This window comes from Nicotiana tabacum, chromosome 22, assembly GCF_000715075.1.
Source record: "Nicotiana tabacum cultivar K326 chromosome 22, ASM71507v2, whole genome shotgun sequence".
NCBI lineage: Eukaryota > Viridiplantae > Streptophyta > Magnoliopsida > Solanales > Solanaceae > Nicotiana > Nicotiana tabacum.
In genome coordinates, this window is record NC_134101.1 from 109,363,137 (window position 1) to 109,384,363 (window position 21,227).

The 21,227-nt window shown below is 34.5% G+C and overlaps 2 protein-coding genes across 3 annotated transcripts; one reads left to right on the forward strand and one right to left on the reverse strand.

The window, feature by feature from the left end:
• Positions 1-303: 303 nt before the first annotated feature.
• Positions 304-11,373, forward strand: LOC107764744 (ACD11 homolog protein-like). 2 transcript variants are annotated; one of them, XM_016583347.2, is made up of 5 exons: positions 304-457; positions 594-849; positions 3,801-3,973; positions 9,553-9,698; positions 11,143-11,373. In XM_016583347.2, exons 1-5 carry the CDS (start codon positions 396-398, stop codon positions 11,166-11,168), a joined length of 663 nt encoding a protein of 220 aa, XP_016438833.1. In that variant the 5' UTR covers positions 304-395; the 3' UTR covers positions 11,169-11,373. The 2 variants fall into 2 exon arrangements, with proteins under 2 accessions (XP_016438833.1, XP_016438832.1); XM_016583346.2 differs by lacking the exon at positions 11,143-11,373 and adding an exon at positions 9,844-10,178 and having other exon boundaries at positions 305-457.
• A 517-nt stretch (positions 11,374-11,890) lies between these two features.
• On the reverse strand, positions 11,891-20,679 carry LOC107764742 (dihydrolipoyllysine-residue acetyltransferase component 4 of pyruvate dehydrogenase complex, chloroplastic). The gene is made up of 6 exons (XM_016583344.2): positions 19,630-20,679; positions 19,296-19,487; positions 19,074-19,161; positions 18,897-18,967; positions 18,717-18,800; positions 11,891-12,115 (listed from the first exon to the last, which is right to left on the reverse strand). The coding sequence occupies exons 1-6, from the start codon at positions 20,485-20,487 to the stop codon at positions 12,011-12,013; spliced, it is 1,398 nt and encodes a 465-aa protein (XP_016438830.1). The 5' UTR covers positions 20,488-20,679; the 3' UTR covers positions 11,891-12,010.
• Positions 20,680-21,227: the final 548 nt, after the last annotated feature.

Genomic DNA, 21,227 nt, shown 5'->3' on the forward strand with positions numbered 1-21,227 from the left:
ATAGTCAAATATGTTTAAATTCAAATCTAAAAAGACTAACTTATGATTAACAATACATAATACATAAATTAAAAATTAAATTCAAAAAAAAAAAAAAAAACTATTTACACTTTGTCATAAATTGCCAAATGGTCTATTGTGAGGCTGCGGCTTGGCTTAACATTGAGGCTTTCTCTTCTCCTTCTAATAATATATCGACATAGATGTTTGACTCCATCAACATGGAATATGCAAACCTTCGCTACCTTCCCGGATCTGTCCCCTTCCACTCTGTGATTTCTTTACATTTAATCAATATATTATAAGTATTGAGTGCATATACAAGATACATAGGAGTAATAAAATAGTGAGTGTTGTTTAGAGGACTAACCGTAATCTTAGCAGAGCCAAGAAAAATGGCCCTCCAATTCTACTCCCTTTTCAAAAGAAGAGACAAGAGGCAACATTGCAGAGAAAAGTATGCATGCTTCCGTTTTATCAGTGGATACACCGAAAACAAAATCTTGAATATCTGATCCTTTTTCTTTTTTGTTACTCTCCATTTAGATAAATGCTTATTTTTGGAAAATGAAACCATGTTCTTGATTGTGAAGGGAGACAAAGAAAGCAGGCAGCACAAGGATTACAAGAATTCCGATGGATGAGGATGATGGTTTTGAAGATGCAGGGACAGGGACACCTTTATCTGCAATAGCTGAGGCATTTGAGGAGCTTTCATCATGCTTAAAGTCAAATGGCTACGATGATCTAAGGCTGAAGCCTTTTTGTGACGCTTGTTCCCTTGTTTCTGTTTTGTTTGGATGCCTTGGGATCGCTTTTAAATTTGCAGAACTTGAATATGTCTCCAAGGTTAGTCTTTCTCACTTTCCTTGTTTTAAATTTTCATCCATTCTTTGTCACATTTCGAAAGAAAAAAGAGGAAGAGTTAGTATGGAAACATATAGGTTGTGGAGATGTTTTATTGAGACATGCAAGAATATTGGGGATATTATTTAGATACAAATATGACATAAAATTTGTTAAATTACAATCTAGCGAAACTAGGAATAAACTGTTTATTTCATTTCCGAGGATGTTTATTTCATTTTCCCCTTAAATCATTAAGAAAATAAGAGGAGTCTTTTAGCAGATATGAAAACTAAATGGTATCCCCCGGCGAGGCTCCACGATTGTTATCCTATGGTAATGTTTATATGCTCATGTTTATTCAACACCATAAATACTTAAAACCTAGCTGTTACATCACACTGTAATGAGAATTGGCATTCTACCTGCGCGATCTGACTATAATAATTTTTAAATCAAATGTGGAATATGCCACAACTTCCCTGAGAGATTGCAAAAGAAAAGCCAAATATATTATGATATATTGCTCTGTTGCATTTATGTTTATTTTAACCCTACGATATGAAAGCAAAAATGTTAGTGAGTAGTGACTGTGAACTGAACTCCCGATAAATAAGAGAAAATTGGGAATACCTCCTCTCTTGTTAGCCTTTTAGAATAATTGATAACAAAGTTGTCGGAGCCAGCTCATGCACACCTTAGCAGATCCATTGTGTACGTGCTTCTTCCTAGTAGCACATATATTGGGTAATTATGTCCACATACTTGGACAGATGGAGGAATTCACCTGGCGTCACCTATTAATTTTGGATACAAACCTTGGTTGTCAACGTTATTACTCCACCTTTTTGACCTGAAAGAAAATTGTATGAAGCTGCTTTAAGAAGATTAGTGGTCACGAGCTACAAATAAAATCCGTAGTTTGGATTTATTGATTTTTGTAACAACGCCTGAAAGGAAGGCTTTATTCGGTATAGAATATCAGCTAATTCTTGTGCTAGTCATAGTAATGGTCCTATGTCATGGCTATTCTGAAAGGGATATCTGTGAGGGTTACGTAGTTCGAACTTTATTCTACACTGCTCGTGTCTCAGAGTCTAACAGATCAACTTAATTCTCTTCAGTTTTCAGGAAGCATTTATTGGATGATTAGTTATATTTCTAAGATGTTAACTTAAATAAAAAATCTTCTTTTTCCCATAAAATGGTTCAGGAAAATCGTGGAAGCACTGCGCAAAACATCTTGATGTAAGTGTACATACCGTGATACCTAATTCATTAGAAAATTTGACTCTCATTTGAGATATAAAAACAAATGCGCAACTACTTCACAAATAGGATCTATCTGCGCCTGTAGTTCTTAATGAATTTGGCAAAGATTACATAAATTTGTCAGCTGATTGGAAGTTGAGAATGGTGATTGGTTGGTAGAAACTCACAGGAGAGAAGTATGATAACGTACCCTTCAAGTGGATATGGCATTGTGACCATAGTCTTCTTAGCATTCCCTCCGTTCCAATTCATGTGAACATGTTTGACTGGGCACAAAATTTAATAAAAAATAAAGATTTTTGAAATTTTTGGTCCTAAACAAGTTAAAAAGGACCAAGAGTATTTGTGTGGATATAAAAGCTTCTCATTAAGGGCAGAATTGTAAGTTTAAGCTAAATTGTTTTCAAATTTAGAAAGGGATCATTTTTTTTTGGAATGGACCAAAAAAAAAATAGGTTCACATAAACTGGAACGGAGGGAGTACTATTCATAATGTACTAACAAAACAAAGTCATAACAAGCTGATCTTGCTCTTTTGATATTTTACTCCCTGTAGCAGATCTAATGACATAATTTATAGGCATTGCTAGATGTAGGGGTGGCAAACAGTTGAGTCGGGTCAGGTCGGATAAGGGTTGTGTCGAAAACGGGTAATACAAAAACAGATAGATTATCTAACTTGACCCATATTTATACGGATAAAAAATTAATTAACCGGCGGATAATATGGATATCAATATTATCCACGACTTCTAGAATATGATCATTTTTGGAAGAATTCCTCGTCTCCCAAACTTGAGTAACCTCCAATTTAAGGCTTTACAAATGCAGAAGTTAAGCGCATTAGTTATCCATTGGTTATCCATTTTTCTAAATGTATAATATGGTTCTTATCCATATTTGAATCGTTTTCAAAAAGTTCATTATACAACTCATTTTTAGTGGATAATATAGGTAGATAACTGTTTTCTTTTAACCATTTTGCCACGACTAGCTATAATTATGTTGTCTTTAAAGCATTCTGCTAACTTTGCTCTACGCTTCTACCCTTTACTATGCGGACTTACTTTTGCTTATAGCTATCATCAAAAGATTCCAAATGGTTCTCTTCTGTTTTCTTGTGTTGATGCCTTTTTGCTGAAAGTATTTTCTTTTCTATCTTACTTAACAATTATTTCCCTCACTGCTCGAAGATGAATTGATTTTCAAATCCCTTCCTAGCTCCCCCTTTGATCTCGGATTACGTTCTTCTTAAGCATATTGTTTGACAATTAACTTGTCCGCTGCCTAGTGCATGAACATTATTTTCAAAGGCTTAAAGCCACGAGTTCATAAATCAGTTGCATCCTTTTGGTGTTTTACACTATAAGTTTATTCAAGCTATATGCCATTGAAGAGCCATGACTAAGCTATTATTACTCTTTTCGGGTCTTGTCGTTATAGAGGGTTCAATTATATGTTAAAATGCTTCTTGTTAAAGGACATATGTGACATTAAGAGAACCTCTAGTTAATTGATTAATTTGTTGTTGGGACAGTTTCTTACCACCATTAGGCGATTAAATGCAGTATGAGATTTTGTTTTCTTCTGGTAGTTTTCCTTCATTCTATGTAACTTTTTGGTTCTGGTATATACCAGTAATCCACCATACCTTATCGTTTAAGCATGAATGTCACTTTCAGGTACGTGATCTTGCAGAAGCATCAGAAGTATTTGGAAGTTTGAACAGTATCCTTGATTATGATGTTAGAAGTGATACAGTTAGAACACCAGGAAGCCTTTCCCGCAATTTGCGCAGAGTTCGCCAGGGTCTAGACCTTATCAGAGCCTTGTTTCAGAATTTTCTTTCAACCTAGTACGTATTTTGTTCCTTTCTTTTTATAGAAATGATATTCCTCTTGCTTTTGCATAAATTTTGGCATAATCCAATTGTGTGCTGTCTTTCTTTTTCCTTTCAGTTTGTTCTTATTTTATGGAATATGTCCAATTATTGTTATTATTTACTTTTACACTAGTTTATGCACTCAATTCTTACTAGAAAAAAGAAGAAGAAGAAGAAGGATTTGCCATTGTTTCAAATTCAACCGTTTACTTAAGCATAACAATATCACTGGATTCCAGCGATTTAGAATTTTTATAATATGGGCGCACCAGTAAAAAAATATGGGCGCACCAGTAAAAAAGGAGAAAAAAGGAAGTATTAAATGGGAATTGGTCTCTGCTCCTCTACGGAAGGATCTAGAATTTGTATAACATAGGTGCACCACAAAGAAAGTATTAAATGGGAATTGGTCCTTGCTTCTCTAGGTGAATAACTCAACATTCAACCAAGTGCACCATTTAGCCTCTTTGGAGCATGGTGCCAGCAGATATTATTAGATTATTTCTAAAACAATATGTGCATAAAATATCTAGTTTGATGGAGAGACCATGGGTTCACGTGCCTATATATTGGGCTATAAATCCGCCCCTGCTTCCGAGGGTCTATCGGAAACCTCTCTTCCTTCATAAAGTAGGGGTAAGGTGTGTACACATGACCCTCCCTAGACCCCATATGTGGATTGCACTGGGTTTGTTGTTGTTGTTGTAAATCTGCCGCCCGTGCTTGACATCGAATGTTATTTGTTTCCAGAGGCGGACATCGAATGTTATTTGTTTCCAGAGGCGGATCCAGGAAATCTAGTACATGGGCACTACTAAAAGAAAGAGAAAAAGATGTGTTAATGTGGGAATTGATCCCTAATCCTCTTGGTAAATAATTTAACCTTCAACCAAGTGCACCATTTCTACCATCTAGAAGCATGAGTGCCAACGATTAATATTATACCAATTTTAGAAAATATGTATATAAAATATCTAATTCTATAAAGAGACCAAGCTGTGTTCACGTGCCTTATAATCTTACTTATGAATCCGCCCCTGGATTCAGGTAGATCTAGTATATATATCTATATTATTATGAAAGAGTTTCATGCTATCAAATTTACTCCTAAGCTGCTTGTTTCTTTTTTGGAATCAAAAGAACTCACTGGTGGACGAGAGCTACACCCATTCAGAAATTGAAACTTATGAGACTTTGAGATCATCTAAATACTACGCTAATTTTTTTTACACTTTTCTTCTAAACTTGTTTTAATTTGTAAATGAGATGAGATTAAGAAGAAATTAGAGAAAGTAGAAAGAGAAATTCCAACAATAGAGTTGCTCCTAATTTTTTCGTATCTTGGAGGTTTTTACTCTATGTGTGAATTAACTTTGACTTTTCAGAAATACAATAGAGGTACGAAATATTGTCACTTGTAGATGAAGTAAATGATGATCCTTTCATCGTTATGAAGGTTTTTTTACATTGTTCAACAAGCAAATAGATATTTGCCAAGTGAGAAGTAAATAATGGCATTTTACAAATTTGTTTATTAGAGATGTGCATAGATGTTGAGAATGTTGAGTCTAATATTTTCAGGTAGACAATGTGATTTCAATTTCTCTCTAGAGATTACATTCAGTTCTCTCTAAATGTTTGTTTTATCCTGAAGCTTATCTGTTACCTTTAATCCATTTTTCTTTATATTATTTCAAGGGAATTAAAAGGCATAAGATCCCCCTCGAACTGTCACCATATTTTCAATTACATGCTTATTTATTAATGGGGTCTTAATATTTCCTTGAACTATTTTAAAGCGAAATATATACCACTTTGAAAAGCTACACCCAAATCTGTATTAGGCGGTGATTTGCACGCACCGTGTCACGTGATATTATTGTTTTTAATTTTCTATGCTTTTCCCTTTTTTTCTTTTCACTAGTATTAGTATCCGCGCGGATACGCAGACACTAATCATATCAAATATTTATGTTATTTGGATTATATGTAAATAATCTTAAAATTTACACTTTCTTAGTAAATATAAATAATCATTGGATATTAACTACATGAAAAAGTTAACAATTTCTTCTATTTTTCTTTTTTGATATCATTCTTGCTGGTGTCATTGAATCCTAAAAATAGTGAGGAAGCAAAATAATAACTCATATTTATGGCAAAACAATCAAATATTGAGACAATGAATGACTCTTTGGATAAGACTTAATTCTTTTACTACTACTTAAACTCTTATTTGGTGTGTTGATATCTCTTTAAAAATATTTCTTTCTTAAAATTTCAGTTTCTATAACATTATTTTTCAACAATAATTATTTTTATAATAATGTAATTGAAAATATTATTCTTAATTCAAAACTCATTTTAGTTGGCTATATAAAATATAAAAATTCTTTACCTAGTGAATTTTTTTATTTAATATTTGACATTAACCATGTTAAATATTTGAGTTATTTGAATTATATGTAAATAACCTTAACATTTAAACCTTCTAAATAATTATAGATAATTGTCAGATATTAATTAAGAAACACTACATGAAAAAAGACTAACATTTTCTCAATTCTCGTAGTGATAATTTTATTTTTACACTATTCTCATAGGTGTCATTGAAACCTAAAAATAGCCACAAAATGAAAAAATAACTCATATTATGGCAAAGCACAAGGTTGACACGATATAAATGATTCTTTGATTACGACGTGACTCTCATACTACGACTTGAACTCTTATTTGGTATGATTTTATCTTTCAAAAAATATTTCTATTTCGAAATTTCAATTTCTAAAACTTTATATGTATTAGAATAATGGTTATCTTTATAATGATGCAAGTGAAGATATTATCCTTAATTTAAAATTTATTTTAATCGGCTATCTAAAATTTAAATGATTCTTTGGCCGGATTTATTTCAGTATGACTCCACTTTAAGTTTATCGATATCTCTAGCCCCAAAATTTGAATTTTTAATATCCTATATATACAAAAAATTTGTTCTTTGAATCATTAAATGTTAAAATAGTTGAATTATTATAAAACATTGCATATATTGTCTTAAAGTTGTCAAGTAGTTTATTTTTCGACATCATACTTGGCTTAACCTCAATGCAAACTACTCAAATTGCATTCCAATTTAAATTCGAATATCATATCAGTTTGTTAGTAATAGTGATTTTTTAAAAATGACACATAATGTAAATTAAAAAAAAATATTCGAAAATATCCTTATCTTATAATCTATATATTTGAGTTGAAAAATTATATATTTGAAATTGATGAGATTAACTTTCAAATTTTTTATACTCAACAAAGATGAAACATAAGAAGAAATTTGTTGTCATATTTTATTTCTCGTTTTTAGATCTTTCTAACATTTTTTTCAATATTTATTTTCTTTTATCTTATTTTTTATGTCATTATTTCTGTTGTTACAAAAAATTAATTTATTTCACTATAAAAGGATGAGTTTTAATAAAAATTATCTGTCTTTGGTTGAAATTATTTTATATTTTCTTTTGGCTTTATCTAATCAACCTAAATAGGTGCTCACCCGACCACTTAAATTAAAAAATTGAATGATGTGTAATTTATATATAATCCATATATAATATGTGTATAATCGTGTGTTGTTGGTATATCATCTATTTATATTAGCTATAAAAAGTAAACAATAAATATGGTCGAATATTATGTAAATATTCCATAAGATTCCTTTTTTTGAGTTTATCCATGATATAACTTATATTATAATAATTTTAAATCTCTCTACTAATGTTAAAAAAATCTTATCGTTTTACTATCTTTGAATTAAAAAAGTAAAGAGATTTTTCGAAATAATTTGTTTACACTTAAAAAAATATTTCACGTCATACCAATTTTTTCTTTATATATACTCTTTGTTACACTTAAAAGTCGCTATAGAAATTATCAATTAGAAACCAATTTATCTCCTGTTGAGTTTGAAAAAAATATCTTTCATATAATTTAATGATTCAAAACAAATATTCTCCAACTAAAAAAATATTATACCCTTGCAATATTGGCTTGACTACAGCTAAATAAAGGGGTTCGATATCCATTTATGCAAATTGACACTTCAAACAAATATTCTTCAAGAAGAAAAAAGAAACAACTTTTTTTTAATGTTGACTGATTTTGTGATGTTTCTTTCTCCAACATGTATGTTTACTTCATTATATATGTAAGTAATCTTTTATTTGGTTTTGTAAACTCTTTTTTGTTATTTAGATAAACACAGACGTGTACCCTATATATTACATTTATTTTAAAAGAATTTCGTTTTATTCAAATTTAGCTACAATGTTTCAAAGAACTATATTTATAGGATTTTAAATGTGAAATAGTTTTATAGTTATATGGAGTAGTTTTTTTTTTTCCTAGAGGCGAAGTAGTATTTAAATAATTATAAAAAATAACAAAAGTTCCTAACATGATTTCATATGATCATTAACCGAATTAAGTATGATAACATGATAAAAAAAATTATTTTTAATTTAAATTCGAATTTTAGAACTTTATCTATAAATTCAAAATTATCTTTTAATTCAAATTCCATATATATATATATGTATGTATTTAACTAAAATAGTCAAATATAAAATAAAGTTACCATATACTATTGATATTTATTAACTTGTCACTTGACTTAACCATAATGTCAATTATATATGGTAACTTTCTTGCTTTAATATAATATATATATATAGATTTTTTGTACTTTTTCCTTTCCTTCTTTTAACGTACTTGCCGTCTCTGTCCAAGTATAATCAGAAAACCATATCGGGTTCTTCTTTTCTTATCACTATCTTTTTCTTTTTCTCTATTCTGTCCTACTTATTTTCTTTTTATCTTTTTTTCCCTTTCTTTAATTGAATTTTTTTTTCAAACGTTACTGGAGTACTTTCTTTTTTACACTGATGGATTTGGGGTTTAGTGAAATTCTTCGATAGCTGAAAAATGGTAAGATTTTCGTGAAAAGGGAATATTTAATGACAAAAAGGAGCCGGAGAGGTGGTGGCACAATGGGTAGTCTTTTCGATGATGACGATGAGCGAAATTCCTAATTGAAATCTGATTATATTTCGACAGAAAAAATAAAAGTGAGGATGAAAAATTAGAGTTCATGACTGAAAGATGGTATTGTGCCTTCATGCAGAGAAGGTGGCGGCAATTGGGGGTTTACGGCAGCAAATTGAGTCAAAGAAGTCCGATTAGGTGGTGAAAGATGGGTGGAGACGTAGGAGGCGAGATGTTGAAATAGAAGAGAAAGAAAAAGAAAAGGAAAAAGAAAATAAAAGAAAAAAGAGAAAAATCAGGAAAATTAATATTTTAACAATTCTTTTTGCTTATCACTCTCTTGGCCACCTCAGCACTTAATGTGGTATATATTCCAATTTAGAATAGTTTAAGGGGTATTAGGACTCCCTTTGAAAAATAAGGGTATAGTTGGAAATACGGGGATAGTTTGAGGGGGGTTTTATACCTTTTTCTTATTTTAAATAAGCTCTCTAATCCTTATATTTTCTGTTTAGTGACGATTCCCTGAAAGAAGCTGCTTCAATGGCGTATGCAAAAGTTTGTGCACCCTATCATACATGGGCTGTGAGAACTGCTGTCTCTGCTGGTATGTGTGCTCTTCCAACAAGGGACCAACTTCTGATGAAGCTAAATGAGACCGGTAACTAATTTACTTTCTCTGTTGGTGCTCATCATACTAGGATTTCATTGAACTGGAAAATTATGTGTTGTCAATAATATATTAAGGCCTTATACTACCCAATAATGTTTCCCTCATCAATTACTTGTTGTTGCTAATGTCTCAGATGATTCAGCAGAGAGAGAAATGAGAAGATACATTGATGCTTCGCTTCCAATCATCGAATACATTGACAAACTTTATATTTCAAGAAGTATAACCTTGGATTGGTGATCTCATACTTTTACTTGGATTGGAAATAAGCAACAACAAATGACATTTATGCTTTAGTACCAAAAATTAATCTAGTTTTAGGTTGGCAATTTGTACCAAAAGTAGTTTTAGAAAGTACATTTGGGATTAGTTTAATTGAACTTGCAGTACCAGAGAGAATTCTTACTTGTGGAAGAATAGGACCTTGCACCTCTTGTGTACGAGGTCATTGGGTTATTCATACTTTTATTTTGGCATTGTCCTACCACTTCTTTTTTTTCGCAAAATCGGAATGAAATGGAAATGAAGAGTCATGCCTTTTCAAACAACAGTTCAATTATTAATTTATCGCCTTACCATCCCATGTAACATCGTATCCTAAGCATATTTCCTCAAGATGAAATGCAAATAACTCTCCAGATGTCCTACGATTTTCACCTTTTAAATGCTTCAACGACTTCTGCAGTCAGGTCCAAATGGATAATGTGCTCACGAATTAATATCTTGGCCACCCCTAAATCTCTTTAACAAATCAACAAAAAATAGCCCAACAAACGTGGAACTCAATGTTGTTGTAAACTGAATTGGAAGGTTTAAATTTTTGAACTTTTTTCTATTTTAAATTATTTTTTGAATCTCCAAATTTATTGGAGGTTTGTCCTAAAATTTTATATTTTTTGAATTGTGGTTATGCAACTTGACATCATATAATTATTTTTTTTATATATATAAATAAATATAATTTTGAATCAATATAAATAGAGTTAGTCGAAAAATATGTTTCATTGACTTTAATTTATTCTTAAAAGATCTTAAGATTACATGAGAATGCTAGCTTTTGGTACATTTAAATTTATAATTTATAATTAAATTAAATATTTTCAAATATATATGCATTAAGCAATTTTTGTGTGTGTATCTATCTATCTATCTATATATATATATATATATATATATATAATATGGAAAGACTAAAAGCACATGGAGAGAGACTAGTTATATTAAAATGAGGTGGAAAAAAACCCCAAAAAAGATAAATGTGAAGGCCAAAGAAAGGTGTCACCTAAGCTTTTTCATTCCCTACTTTATATTTATATAGATAGAAAGAGAGAGATTCCTTATGGGAAGGAAGATTCCTGTGCAAATATAGAGGAGGATAAGTGTTCATGTGTTGTTGCTAATTATTTGACAGAGTCCTTTTCTTGCATTGTAGATTTATCAAGAGCTACGGAACCCTAATTTCAAGTCTCTCCGAGAAGTTACAGTCTTGAAGATACAATATGTTGGTAATAGACACCGAAAGTTGTAGTTCGGGCGCAACAGAAATATAGTTTGTGTGTATGTTGCTAACTGAGCCAAGTTTATGGAGGATTTTATGTATTAAGCCAATTGGCATTTTGTGGATATTGGATGTGAAACCAAATTAGCAAGTCAAAAGTTCTGTCCTAAGCATCTTTGTTAACTTCTTAACTCATTTAGTTATGAAAGTTCAGATATAATCCATCTGTAGCTGTGCTCTTACCTCTATGACATTCTTCATGCATGTATATCTCCTTTGTGCTTGTGCTTTTACATTTTTGACTGCCTGCAATGTCTAATAGGTGTCAAATGAAGAATTTCATGAATCCATTCATTGTACAAAGGCCATCAAGTTATCTTTCCAGATACTACGCTGATTGGGACTGTAGATTAACTAAGGAATCTTTGCATTTGACCTTATATTGTCCTTAGAATCACCTGAATGGGAATTTTTTTTAATACATTTCATTGCCTGTTCCATAAATCAATCCTTGAATGACTATTAGTTTTCGTCAATACTTACAATTTCAAAATATGAACATCAGTTTTCGTCACCTACCAACTCGATAAACTAAATGAGATTAAATTTAACCCCACTACCGTTACCGGTTTGATTAAGTCATTAAACATGTTTAATATTTAGAATTTGCAACAGGCAAAAGTATCCAAAAATCAGCAAAAATATTATTATTTCATTCCAAAAAATTTCAAGAATGCAATATAATCGGAATGTTTTAGTACAACATAGCAGAAAACGGTGAGAAGCTATTGATTGAAAGCATCTACATTGTCAAGCTCTCTGGGTTCTCGACAATCTTTGAGAACGTTTGAAGGAAGGCTGCCAAGTCAGCACCATAAATAATCCGGTGGTCTGCCGTGACATTCACCTGTATAACATAATAAGGAGGTTAGGTTAACAACGTTATGTCACGCAATTTTATACATTGAAGACTCCATTGAAGAAGCAGAGATATAGGACATATCCAAGAAATGTACAAGCACAAGGAATAACCAATTAATAAATAGGCTGATGATGCATGTAGATCGGTGAACCAACAAGACTACAGTGCTATATCTTCTAGCTTTATGTATATACAGGATGAGTCAAAACTGCAATTAGACAGGACCAGATGTCTAATCGAAGACAATTCAAATATCTAGACTCCGCATGTAACATATATAACTGAAAAAAGTATGACCAAAATTGAGAAAATCCTATAGGAATGCTATAGGATATGAAAATACCTCTCCAAATGAGAGGCAAGCTCTACATAGAGGAGACTACCAATACTATATGGGAGTGTGTTTCTCACCACTAATGGCCATCACTTACTACAAGGCGAGTATTGTAAAAATTAATGTTAAGATGGATGCATGATGATACAAGATTAGGGTTTATCAGAAATGACCACATGAAATAGAAGGTGCAAATAGTGTTCGGACACCAGCATGATGATACAAGATTAGGGTTTATCAGAAATGACCACATGAAATAGAAGGTGCAAATAGTGTTCGGACACCACATAAGGGATAAATGGGAGGTCCCTTAGATGATTTGACCATGTCCTACTTAGAACCTTCAAGAGTGCCATCAATAGATGCAAAATTATGATGATTGAAGGTGTTAAAAAGGGACAAGTTAAATCTGGAAAACCTATAATTGAACGACTGAATACATGAAAACAAAAGATGTATATTGGCTATACCAACAAGTACAGATTAAGGCGTAATTGTGCTGGTATAGTTAAGTTTGTTAAAAGTTCTGTATGTCTCTAGAAAAACACAGAACTTGTAATGTTAAAAATTTATTATTTATTGGAAAGGAACAATTAGAATAGAGCAAAATGAATGTTAAGGATTCACATATCCAACACCAACTAATTTGGGATTGAGGTGTAGTTTTTATTGTAAAACAATGTGAAGAAAAAAAAAATCATAAATAGATGATGACCAAGGACTACCATCCATCGATGCCTGGTGGGACTATCTGATGAGGAGGCACATGACAGAAAAAATGAGAATATCTTTACATATACTAAAACAGGTTTAAGCACTACCCATCCACCCTAGAAATGATCATCCGATCACGGGGCACATGATCTGCATTCATAGTAAGCCTCATAACCACATTTGAGACAACAAGTATTCAGCACATGCACCTCACTTTTCATGTGATTATTATTAAAAGAAGGCAACCGAGGAGTAAAATTCTTTTTATTCTGGTAGCTTCCAGTCAAAGGAGCTAAAATGTGAGAGCAAATAATAGATTTCTATATTAAAAAATCCCAAATACTAGTGAGCTGAGCCACCTAACTAACTCCATCATTACTCCTTAGATATACCGAGTTATCTCTACAAACCCCACGATACTAAAACGGAAAAACATAAACAAAAGTCCAGCTCCAGATCAACAGAAGCCACTAAATTTCCTAAATGAAACAAGATATTAGTTGTTAGCCATGAAACAGTCTAATTGTTCTGAATTAAACACCATTATGCCACAGAAATCAACTGGGTCCCAAACTTTATATAGCTACTAATCACGAGGCGCATTAATTCCTATCATGATAAGAGTTCCATCACATAAATATGGTGACGTGGTTGATTTAAACATAACTGGTGATCTAACAAGCACGTGGCTCCCATTCGCATACCTGGTGGACCCTTCGCATACCTACCATCCCTACCATGATAAGAATTCCATCACATAAATATGGTGACGTGGTTGATTAAAAACTATTGGTGTTTGGTGATCTAACAAGCACGTGGCTCTCATTCACATACCTGGACCCTTCGCATACCGATGGATGAAAGGGTTGACATCATCGATGCCGGAACTCACACCATTCTACCATGTTTGTGACCACAACTCATCTGCTTTTGGTTCAGGTCAGATAGGCACCTCTTATGTCAAAATCCCCAACTGTTAATTCGACTCTAGCTGGGTCCAATTATCGTTCCACTATGCGTATCCTCAGCCACCTTAGACACAACCCATTTTTGTGTATCATTCGGTTCAGAAATCTGCCAGAAGAGTCCAAATTGCTAGAAACATTGTCTAACCAGAGATGGAGTGGCAGTCCTAAGACCCTGGTCTAGGCATGTGTTCCTATAACTGGGAGCATCAGTCCAGAGACAATGTGTGCTCTCTTGATGCCGCTACCCCACTTTGAAGTTTAATCTTCTCTGCTTTTGATCTCAACTGAAATTCAAATAAGAGGACATCTACCAATTTCTATTTTCTCACAAAGCCGGGATGTTCACTTTATCATCACCATATTTTGACCAGGCATCTTCTAGGAATCCTGTTCCGATTTTCAAAGATCCTGAATGTATCTATATGACACCATACTTACCTTCACCTTGCTGGCATTTTTCATCTTTAGCTTTAAGAGAACTTCATTTTGCTGGAAGTTCTACCACTCAGAATCACCAATTTCAAAGAACTTATGCACTTTTCCAAGCAAAATTCGACCAACCTGTTGCATTCTGGGTAACCTCATGAATGATAATCAAACTTCTTACACAGCAACTACTTGCTAAATTTGTAGAAGTCCTGCAGCACGTAATACTATATAGCTACTCCAAATTTTTTCATCTTATGCATATTCCTCTTGTGCCACCAAAGAAAGGTGAAAATTTGAAAAGCCACAGAAGCATATAAGGAGATAGCCATAGCATGAAGAAACATTTTTTTCATTTCCACCCATTCATACCAATGGACCTTGTCAATATACCTCTCGATCAGTTCAGTATAAAACTGCATTCTATTTTGTATATTAGTTTCACTATAATCACCTTTAGGGGTGGCAAAATGGTTCAAAGAAAACAGTTAACCACCCATATTATCCACTAAAAAATGGGTTGGATAATGAACGTTTTAAAAACGGGTCAAATATGGATAAGAACCATATTATCCATTTAGAAAATGGATAACCAATGAGTAACCAATGGATAACCAATGGGTCTAACTTTTACATTTGTAAAGCCTCAAATTGGGGGTTCCTCAAGTTAGAGAGACTAAGAATTCTCCCAAAAGTGATCATATACAAGAAGTCATGGATAATATGGGTAACCCGTATTATCCGCCGGTTAACCCATTTTTATCCGTATTAAATATGGGTCGGGTCGGATAATTGATCCGTTTTTTCATTACCCGTTTTCAACCCGAACCATATCCGACCCGACCCGCCTGTTTGCCACTCCTAGTCACCTTTCACATTGTCATACACTAGGCATAAGTAATTTAAAGGTAAAACCTATGTTGCTTGAATTCTCCAGATATCATTGGCGACCGGTGTCGACATGACAGAACACCGATTCAACAGATCAATCCAAGGAGGGCACATTGACTCAATGGCAGGAAGGAGGAGGAAGGGAAAAGAAAGATAGAAAAGAGAAGCAAGAAAAGAAAAAAGGAAGGAAAGACAAGGGAGGAAAACAGTGCCATGTCAAGAAGAGTTTCCATTGAAATAGTCGTCGTTGTCACCATCGATACTGCTATTCTAATTTGATGTTATGAAAGAGAGAGGCACATGTTACAAGTTAGGTCTATAGCTTTCATAATTGCTGTTATCGGCCACAGCCAAGTCCTGGTCATTTGAATGAGATATTCCTACTCCTTCAGCCTTCCTATCTTTTGTGTACAGCTCATTCTCTTTCCCTTTTCCTCTGTTACTCTCTACGCATACACCTGATTGACTGTCCCTCTCACACGTTCCATTCATATCCACTGCCGGTGATATTACTGCTGCCATACTAGCAAAATAATCATGTGTTATGTCTTCTAAAGGGATAATACATATTTACCCCATTGAGGTTGTCTTCCTTTACCAATTGCACCCTCATACATCGCAGGGGTCCTGTAACCCCCTTCCGAAGCCACATGGCATGGAGAGTGTATATCACTTGCTTAAAGAGAGTGAGGGGATCAAAAAAGAAAATTAAAAATTTAATTTTTGCAAAAAATTTTATTAAATGTATTTTTTACTTTTCTTCCTTTTTTGTTTTACTTCTCATTGTTTTCCTTTTCTTTTCGTGTCTTTCTTATCTTCTTCTTTTAATTACAGGTACCTCCTCCACCACTTCAGCACCTCCATTTCCACCAAACCACCAGAATTTCTTTTTTTTTTAAAAGAAAGTTACACACCACATATTCACCCACTAAATCACATCCACTAACACTTAGATTGCCACCATCTCCACTACATCAGTTTCAAGAAAAAGCTTAGGAAGCTTCAACCAGAAAAAACACAACGTAATAGACATCCCATGATTTTGTTTTCCAAAAAACAATCCATTCTACATCCCATGATTTTGTTTTCCAAAAAACAATCCATTCTCAGGTGAGATTTATATCGTGAAGAGAAGGCTGAAGGTAGTAGCTGGCTATAAAATGGTGGTTTCAATGAAAAAGAGATTCTGTGGCTTCCTCGGATGAAGCAGCGGTGGAGGCATCCAGTGGACGGAGATTGTAAAGCTAGGTTTTAGGTGAATAAAAAGAGGGTTAAACTCCTTTATTTTATTTTAATTAAGTCTGCATGCTTGATACATAGGAAGAGAGAAAGGAGAAGAAATAATCTGAAATAGGACTGAAAATAGGGAAGAAAAAGAAAAAGAAAAAGAAAAAGAGAGCCAAATTCATCAAAAGAAACCCAACACAAAGACATGGAATGGATACAGGAGAAAGGGATATGGGATTGGTGTTCCTCGAGACCAATCTCATCATTGTAACTTCGAAAATGGGTACTTGAACAAAGGGACACGATGAAGAAGGAAAATGATAAAAACAATGGCAAAAGAAAACCAAAATAATTTGAAAAAAAAAAAAAGAAAAAGACGTAGAATTAACGTGGCAACGCGTGGGATGCACTGTCCTGACTTATATCTAGTTATCAGTATCTAGGGTGGTAATAATTTCACTTCGAATTAATTTAGGCGAGGTCATAGGACCCCCGCAAAGTAGAAGGGTGCATCTGACAAAGTGAGATAAGCCCAAGGAGGTAATTATGTATTATCCCTCTTCTAAAACTGCTTAATTTGTAAATGTAGATTGTTGCAGTTAAGTATTCTTCCGGGACTATGAGACAAGCAGCAGGAGACAAGGTGAAGGAACCAAAGGTAAGAGATTAGCAAATGTGCTACACCAGAAAGTTTCCTAATATTTCTATAGAAGAAATGTTGATCGGAAATCAAGCAAATCACCAACTACGAAAGATTTGAGGGCTAAGCAATATGTTCAACAGAAAATTCTTAAAAAGAAGTTGTCAAGCTTTCTCCCTAAGCAGTCAAAAGGCGAAACATATATTGGCTAGTGGGCCAAGACAGCGACAATTAAATCAGCATATACCACGCTCAAAATGGAATCCTCATGACACAGCTCCAACAAGACGCAAAAACTAATAACAATAAGCCTAACTTACTACAACTATGTTCACTTTCACTTTTATTTTATTTTTGTAATGATGATGATATGAGTTGAGCTTGAAGAAAGAAGTGAGGATCCATATCGCTGACCCCAACTTGTTTGGGATTGAGGTGTAGCTGTTGTTGTAACAAATTATGCAATCATAAGGCCGCTGATTTCACATGTATAGGAACTGATCTTACATTTACACAAATGCGGAGCAGACCATGGACCATGATCACTAGATAAATAAAGGAATTAGTGAAAAAAACTGAGCACTCTACCAAACACATTTAGGCTATGAGTGGAGTAGCCCAAGAACGTTTTAGACCTTGATGGACCCCCTTTTACAACTCATGTAGGACAACTATGTAATGCAACAAATAAGAATAGGAATGAACTAATGAAGTAGAAAAAAAGCAGGCTTATGTCAGGATGAATGTGGGTAATAGATCTGAGGATATCCCATTCATAACACTTCAGTATTTCATAAACTCAATGTGTGATTTTCAGAGAATCAGAATTTTAATTAGAAGTTAACAAGTGAAAACAATATACAAGACAAACAAATGAAGTTTATTGAAAAAGAATTTAATTAATGAAACAAGATATGAGACACAAAATAGAAGAAAGAAATACAAGGATAAAGCAGTTATTATTAAAATCCTCTCAAAGCTGCCAAACCTTGAAGAAAAACAAGTAACAGGATTTTCTATTGCAATCACCTGAAGGAAGGCCAAGGCTTCTTAGATCTCAATAAGCAGATGGTGAATGTAATACGTTCAGTTTTCCAACTTTCAACATTCCAGGGGAAAATATAGTAATGGCTTCACCACAATTTAGATCAAAACTAAACAAATTTAGTTTTGTGATGGGTCATGCAAGTTATGCGAGAAACTTATATAAAATAAGAGTGAGCACTGTTTGTTATTTTTCATCTCCTCCAACTAAACACTCTCTAACCCGACCAACAAAAGAGAGGAAGAAACAAATGTTTTTCATGATTGACTTCATCAACTGTTTTCATTATTGAAATTAGCACTTGCAACAGATTGAACACGGGAACTGGATACAAGACATACCAGCATCTTATTTTTGACAGAGAAGAAACCTTCAGAGTCAGAGACAACAGTTGGTTTTGATGCTCCAACAGCCATAATAGCCCCCTGAACATTATCCCAGTTTCAGAATAGTTGCTACTTCCTAAGAACTGAATGACTTGTAAACAGAAATAGAAGAAAATGCTACATCTAATTTCTAACCTGGCCGGGAGGAAGAATAGCATCAAATCTGTCCACACCAAACATGCCTAAGTTGGACAGCGTGAAAGTCCCTGAAAACAAAACATTTCAATGTCAGTATTCAAAAATCTCACTGGATGAATTAGCTACAGAGGTACACATTTAAAGACAAACAAATCAAATAAAGCAAATTGTTACCTGAATTGTACTCGTGTGGCTGAAGTTGCTTAGCCCTAGCCTTGTCTACCAATTCCTTCCACTTTTGAGACAATAGATAAAGATCCAACTACACGAAGGTAACAAAATGATAAGCCTTATATCACTAAACTTTACATCTTTCTCGAGCTCAATTGTGAATATAACCAACCCATGCGAAGAGAATGTTGCTTCATTTAGAAATAGAGATTGTAATTACGCTACCTTGTCAGTATCCTGAAGCACTGGGGTGATCAATCCACCATTAATTGCCACAGCAACAGCAATATTTATACTGCTATTATAAGTAAAGCTCTTTCCGTCTTTACAAGTGGCGTTCACAACTGGATGTTGAGCCAGGGCCATTGCTGCAGCTTTAGCTAACAGTGCAGTCATTGTAACGCCTTTTGGCTTGACCTGTTATTAATTGAATTTCAAAGCATGTCACAAGCCCCAGAATGTAAATGCAAATAGGTATCAGTTCATTTGCCATTTCTATGAAATTCCAACCACAGCATTTGATGTATCAACATATTAGCCTCAAAATAGATGAACTTACCTTTTCATACAGAGCATCAAGGGCGTTCGTACTAACTGGATATCCAACACGGAATGTGGGAACAGAGAGGCTCTCCATCATATTCTTTGATACTGTAATTTGCATTGTGGTGAAAGGAACAACGGTCGACCCTGGAATGTCAGGAAAGCTAGTTGGAGACGCTTTTGCGGGAGCAGCCGCAGCCGGGATCGGAGCAGCTACTGCAGTGGCAGCGGGGATGCTTTTAGTAATCCCTGCGGCCTTCTCGACATCCTCCGGGGTAATCCGTCCAAATGCCCCAGTCCCAGTCACTTTGTTTATATCAACTTTGTGCTGCTTCGCTAACTTCTTCGCATAAGGCGTGGCGACAATCTTAATCAGTCCAGCAACTTTGGGGGCAGCAGCAGCAGCATCACTGGTAGTGGTAGCAGCAGGAGAGGTTTCTAGTTTGGGAGTAGCAGATTGGCCTTTGGCTCTAATCTTGGCTTCGGCAATTTCATCTTCAGTCTCAGCCAAGAGCCCAATAGGAGCGCCAACAGGAGCCGTCTCGCCCTCATTGACAACGATAGCAGCGAGAATGCCACCGTAGAATGTCTCTACGTCCATGTCAGCTTTATCAGATTCGACGACCACCACAGATTCTCCTTTGGAGAGGACGTCACCCTCGGACTTAGTCCAGGAGACAATTTTGCCTTCGGTCATGGTAGAGCTGAGAGCAGGCATGAAGATCTCACGGATTTTCGATTGGACAGCGGGGAGTTTGTATTGGCGAGCTGGGAATGCCGCCGCGGAAGATGAGAAACGTCGGAGGGAAGAAGGAGAAGAGATTGTGGAGGAGAATGAGAGAGCTGGGGACTTGGAATGGAGAAGCGACGCCATTGGAAATGCCGAATTAAAGGAGTGATTTAGGAGTGGGAAGCGAAGTAGTTTAGAGGAATTGGTTAAAGCTCTTATATATGGTTTATATGAGAAAGAAGAATGGCCTGAAAGGGGCGGAGAAGACGAGGAACGGTTAGTGATCTATAGCTTTGAGCTAGCTTTGAGCTCTCCGCTGCGTTCTAAAATGAATTATGGGCCCCGTATAATACATGGCAAGAGTTTTTTAATTCCAATTACACACTTGCTTGCCCAGACTGGTCAATCGGGAGAAATTCAAAAATAGTCAGATTTACAACCGGTCATTCAAATATTGTCCAGTTTCAAAAGTAATCGAAATTTAACCACTTTTCATGTAAAGATAAATTTGAGCGAAAACATTGTTCAAAACACGAAAAATACGCCAGTATATTATATTGGAGTTCCAGGATAAGTATGCTGGAACTCCAGCATAATATGATGGAGTTCCAGCATAAGTACACTAGAACTCCAGCATAATATACTGGAGTTCCAGCAAGTATAATTGTCCAGTATAATATACTGGAGTTTGGAGCACCGGTGCTCCAGTCTCCAGTATATTATACTGGAGTCAGCAAAGTATACCGGTCCAGCATAATATGCTGGAGTTCATACACAGGTGCACCGAACTCCAGTATATTATGATGGACCGGTCTCTGTTGCAGCAAAATAGTGGCTATTTTTCATTGACTTCGTAAACGCTGGCTATTTTTGAATGATCAGTC

Bases quoted from the DNA above. Each gene is read 5' to 3' on its own strand.
- LOC107764742 (XM_016583344.2), bottom strand. From the start codon at position 20,487: ATGGCGTCGCTTCTCCATTCCAAGTCCCCAGCTCTCTCATTCTCCTCC. The intron at 19,488-19,629 runs GTAAGTTCATCT...AATTAATAACAG, and splicing joins TTGATGCTCTGTATGAAAAG to GTCAAGCCAAAAGGCGTTAC. The intron at 18,801-18,896 runs GTTAGAAATTAG...GATAATGTTCAG, and splicing joins CTATTCTTCCTCCCGGCCAG to GGGGCTATTATGGCTGTTGG.
- LOC107764744 (XM_016583346.2), top strand. From the start codon at position 396: ATGGCCCTCCAATTCTACTCCCTTTTCAAAAGAAGAGACAAGAGGCAA. The intron at 458-593 runs GTATGCATGCTT...TTGATTGTGAAG, and splicing joins AGGCAACATTGCAGAGAAAA to GGAGACAAAGAAAGCAGGCA. The intron at 9,699-9,843 runs GTAACTAATTTA...CTAATGTCTCAG, and splicing joins GATGAAGCTAAATGAGACCG to ATGATTCAGCAGAGAGAGAA.